At 43.8% G+C, this 5000-nt stretch overlaps 1 protein-coding gene across 1 annotated transcript in view; it reads left to right on the forward strand.

The window, feature by feature from the left end:
- The window catches only part of LOC138961079 (uncharacterized), a 24223-nt gene that overhangs the window by 2035 nt on the left and 17188 nt on the right, over positions 1–5000 (forward strand). The window contains exons 3-4 of the mRNA XM_070332673.1: positions 254–1158; positions 1667–2026. Of these exons, the coding sequence (XP_070188774.1) occupies positions 254–1158; positions 1667–2026 (1265 nt within the window). The remainder of the gene's footprint in view (positions 1–253; positions 1159–1666; positions 2027–5000) is intronic.

Genomic DNA, 5000 nt, shown 5'->3' on the forward strand with positions numbered 1-5000 from the left:
AAAATAGTTTATATATTTGCTGTGATTTCTCAGAAGCGGACTAATGACTGAGGGACCAGGCATTACCTCATTCTTAAGGGAAAGGAAGGGGGGTCATTGTTGGTTTTGAATGTTCTTCTGGGAAGATAGACCAAAAAAGGTTCATTCGCCATCTGTCCTTTGCGTCCATATCTGCGCGAAGTTGGCATAATGTTACTACTTCTTATTTTGTGCTGTGATATTTGACATAGCAGTATTGCTTTGCATGTTACAGATCACAATATTCGGCCAGTCATCAGGCGGTTACAGCATCGGTCTACACACCGTGTCCCCACTCAACAATGGACTCTTCCAGAGAGCCATCATGCAGAGTGGCGCCGCCCTCAACCGTCGCACCATCGCGCTTGATCCGTTGGGCTTTGCTCAGCGCTTTGCAGCCAACCTCAGCTGTCTGAGAGAACCCGGCAAGACCTTTGACTCTCAGTACCTCGTCAACTGTGCGAGGCAGAGACCCGTCAACCAAATTCTTCAAGCGACAACCAACGCCGCTAACCGCAGTTTTGTGGCGTGGATTCTCGACGTGGCGCCCGTCGTGGATGGAGAACTGATTCCCGCTGACGTCCGTACTTTACTGGGGCCTCAGTACCGCCAACGAATACCTTTCTGGAACATGGACGTGATGGTAGGAACGACCAACGCAGAAGGCAGCCTGGCTCTGTCCCCCTTGATCCCTTTCCAACGCGAGCTTGGGTTCAACCTCGAGGGCGGTATCCCTACGCGGGTGCTGTGCCGCAACATCACCACGGCGCTTGCGCGGGACTACTTTGGAGGGTCAAGGGCGGTGTCGGACGAGCTATGCAGACGATACACGTCCACGCGCGGAGACGGTGACCAGGCACGTCAGGTGGTCAGTCTGTACACGGACATGATGTACGTTTCTGCCGCTGTGGAAACGCTCGCTCTTCACGCCAATGCCACTGGAACCCAGCGAGGGCATTTCCAGTATCTCTTCTCCCACGTGCCTAGAACTGGCGGAGTAACGGAGCAGTACCCGTGGTTCCGTGGGGCGGGCCACAGGGCGGACGTGAACTACGTCTTCGGGATCTCGATGGACGATCAGGCTGAGGCTCGTCTGTCTAGCGTCGTCATGGAAGGCTGGTCCAACTTTGCCAAGTTCGGGTTAGTGAATGTTGAAGAATAAGAACAAGACAAGAATTAGTTTTGCCATATAGCCTAACATAACCATTGGTATTTATCTTGGTGTGGGTAACATTCGTTGTTTGTATGTGCTTTTGGAACTATTTGTAACTCATAGTATGTTTGTTTCAAATAGGGTTTTTTATGCACAGTGTGATCAGTAATCAATTCACATTTGTTAGTTTTAGTAAAAATAAATCATTCGGCAAAACTGTTAATTTTTAAAAAGGATGAAATGGTAAGTCATTTAAAATGGTAGACTTCATTTCAATGATCTCCAATCAGGGGTTTGTAATGGTTGTTTTGTTATACCTATGTTCCAGCCTCCTGATAATGTAGCCTATAACGATTTCCTTCCTGTTCATTACTGACAGATGGATGGATGATGGATGGTTTATTCATTAAGGCCATATCCCCATATGAAGGTGTGTGGAGCAAAAAGAAAAGTATAGAGATAACTTTAATAAAACTGTCCCTCTTTGTATTCCAGGACTCCCAACAACCGTCGCAATCCGGGTCCTTTCTGGTGGCCTGCGTATGACGTGGTCAACAAGTCCTTCACCAACCTTGACCTTGTACTCAGCGTTCAGAACAACATCTACGCGCAGCGAACGGATTTCTGGCTGCAGACGGTTCCAAACATGGCCGCTAACTTGGTTTCTTCAACCCCCAGACCTCGACTCAACGTCACAGACCGCGTGACCGGTTCGCCAACAAGGGGTGCGGAGCGTGGGAATAATCCATCCGGCAATGGGGCGACCTCTTTTCAACTCCTGGGATTAAGACAGTGCTGTTGTATTGTGGTTTTGTCTTTGTTGTCGGTTGTGTTCAGGCGTAGCTTTGTCATGTAAGACCTAATACTAATGTCATGTTTATCTCTCATTAACGATAATTACGATTTATTATTTGATTAAATTGACAATAGTTCCATTTTCAGAAGTTCAGTATCCAACAATATGAAATTATCTTTAGTCAGTGTACGTTCATCGATCAGCACTTAAACATCACCCGAAGTACTATCCAGCATTGTAGGCTCACTAATACCATCCTGAACTCAGGTCAAAATGAGTTCGGCTCATTCTCTCCCTGACAGGATGCCTTGTCTGGCAAGGAAACCGATTTATTTTTTTTTAATATTTTTTTTTAAACATTATTTAGAGTTTTTTGTAATGTGTTATGGATGTAAGCAGCCCCCCGCGGGTTAGGGGGAGTCCCATATTGGTTGGGACGAGAAAGAATTTACCCGATGCTCCCCAGCATGTCGTAAGAGGCGACTAACGGACTTTGTTTCTCCTTTTACCCTTGTTAAGTGTTTCTTGTATAGAATATAGTCAATGTTTGTAAAGATGTTAGTCAAGCAGTATGTAAGAAATGTTAAGCCCTTTGTACTGGAAACTTGGATTCTCCCAGTAAGGTAATATATTGTACTACGTTGCAAGCCCCTGGAACAAATTTTTTATTAGTGCTTTTGTGAACTAGAAACAATTGACAAGTGGCTCTATCCCATCTCCCCCCTTCCCTCCGTCGCGATATAATTTTGAACGGTTGAAAACGACGTTTAACACCAAATAAAGAAAGAAAAGAAAGAATGGATATAAGCAGATTCGCGGTCGTCGATAATGATTTTTCATGGTGTTTTGTAATTTTTAAATTACAGAGGAATTTTTATTTTAGACAGTTTCAAGCGAGCTATTTTTCGCGGATGTATTTACTGTGCAAACAACTCTAACTATGGCATAAGTGTCACGTGATAATCAACCGTTTGGTTTCCGCTCTCGCTGGAGCAGACGATTTTTTTGACAGTGATGCAACCATATATTACGGTCTCCTTCCGGCAGCAGTCCCAAAATTTCGACTTGTTTTGAGAACGGAGATCACTGTCGAAATCGGCCAATCTGCAATCATTTTTGTCTCGCGAACACTGATCTCAAATTTAGATCAGTGCTCGCGAAAAACATGTGGGAGATAACTCTGTATTCCTAGTTTTGATAGATTCGCGTAGGACTGTCGCGTCCGGTCAGGGAGAGAATGAGCCGAACTCATTTTGACCTGAGTTCAGAATGCACTAATACATGCAGGCAGCAACTATCCATCACTATAATAAAATAGGCATAATGCAATGATCCTGTTTGAACTTTATGGTATCGTGCATTTCTAATTCATATGATTCATTTAATGACGCATTTGTGTCTAACAGTATCATTCGCTATCTTCTTGCTTTTGTAATTAATTTAATTCGTGTGATGGGGCAACTTCAGATGTACGTCTCAGTCAAGTGAAGTATCATCTGCTGTCTCATTGCTTTTGCATCACCAGTAGGCCTACTACCTACATGATATAGCATACCTTATTATAAACGCAGATTCAGTGTTCTTTGTGAAATGTTCTTTTTCATGCAATCGTTCACAAAAAACGTGCAAGTTAGAATGAAAATCATGCCAGCTGTGCGCAATTTTGAATACAACTGTATATCCGCGTGGAAGCGAACAGAGATAATCTCATGCAGCTGTTGTAAGCAACGAGTTACATTCAGTTTGCTTGTATGGTTTTCTCGCCCCTAACTGAACATATGCATAGGAGTTAAATGTGCAGCACAGATGACGGCAGACATTTGCTTCCACAGAAGAGTCAATTATTTGACAAGGTAAATGCCAAGCATAGCCAGAAGAAAGTTATTATCGAATATAATAGAAATTTACTACCAAAACGGCACCCAACACACACACACACACACACACACACACACACACACACACACACACACACACACACACATAAACAGGCACGCAAGCACACACACACGCACGCACGCACGCACACACACACACACGCACGCACGGCACACACACACACACACCCATCCACGCACGCCCGCACACACACACACACACACACACACACACACACACACACACACACACACTTTATTCATTGTTCTCATTGTTTAAGAATTGAATATATAATGCATTTATAAATCATAGATCCAGTATTAAATTTCACCTTTATAAGCTTGTTTACGTAAAAGTAAAGTGTTCGGCTTATTCATGTATTGCGCATGTTGTGTGCATCTACACTTAGACTATATAACCAGTACCTTGCGTTTTATGTCACGGAATACATTTTCATTTCATTTGTTTGTTTTACTGTGTGTGTGTGGTGTGTGTGTGTGTGTGTGTGTGTGTGTGTGTGTGTGTGTGTGTGTGTGCGTGCGTGCGTGTGTGTGTGTGTGTGCTTGTGTGTGTACGTGCGTGTGTGTGTGCTTGTGTGTGTGTGTGCGTGCGTGCGTGTGTGTGTGTGTTAGTGTGTGTGTGTGTTTATGTGTGTGTGTGTATGTGTGCGTGCGTGCGTGCGTGTTAATGTGTGTGTTTTATGTGTGTGTGTTTATGTGTGTGTTATGTGTGTGTGTGTGTGTGCGTGCGTGCGTGTGTGTGTTTGTGCGTGCGTATATGTGTGTGTGTGTGTGTGTGTGTGTGTGTGTGTGTATGTGTGTGTGTGTGTGTGTGTGAGTGTGTACATACAATCGGGACCAAACAGTTAAAAGCAAGCGCAATGTTTTCTTGTTATCTTTTGTTCGTTCTTGTTTTGTTGCTGTTCTTTTTTGTGTATATGTGCAAAAACGCAGAGTCAAAATGCAAAATCACCGAGACACAAAACGTTCACGAACATAAATGCTTCACAAAGTCCTATACATATTGAAATGCATGAAAATACATTATCATTTTTAAAAACATAATAGTTAGATTGATGCCAGAGTGAGAGTGGTGGTGTCAGACGGGACCCAGAGTGAGAATGGTGGTGTCAGACGGGACCCAGATTGAGAATGG

This window comes from Littorina saxatilis, linkage group LG3 (genome assembly GCF_037325665.1).
Source record: "Littorina saxatilis isolate snail1 linkage group LG3, US_GU_Lsax_2.0, whole genome shotgun sequence".
Lineage (NCBI taxonomy): Eukaryota > Metazoa > Mollusca > Gastropoda > Littorinimorpha > Littorinidae > Littorina > Littorina saxatilis.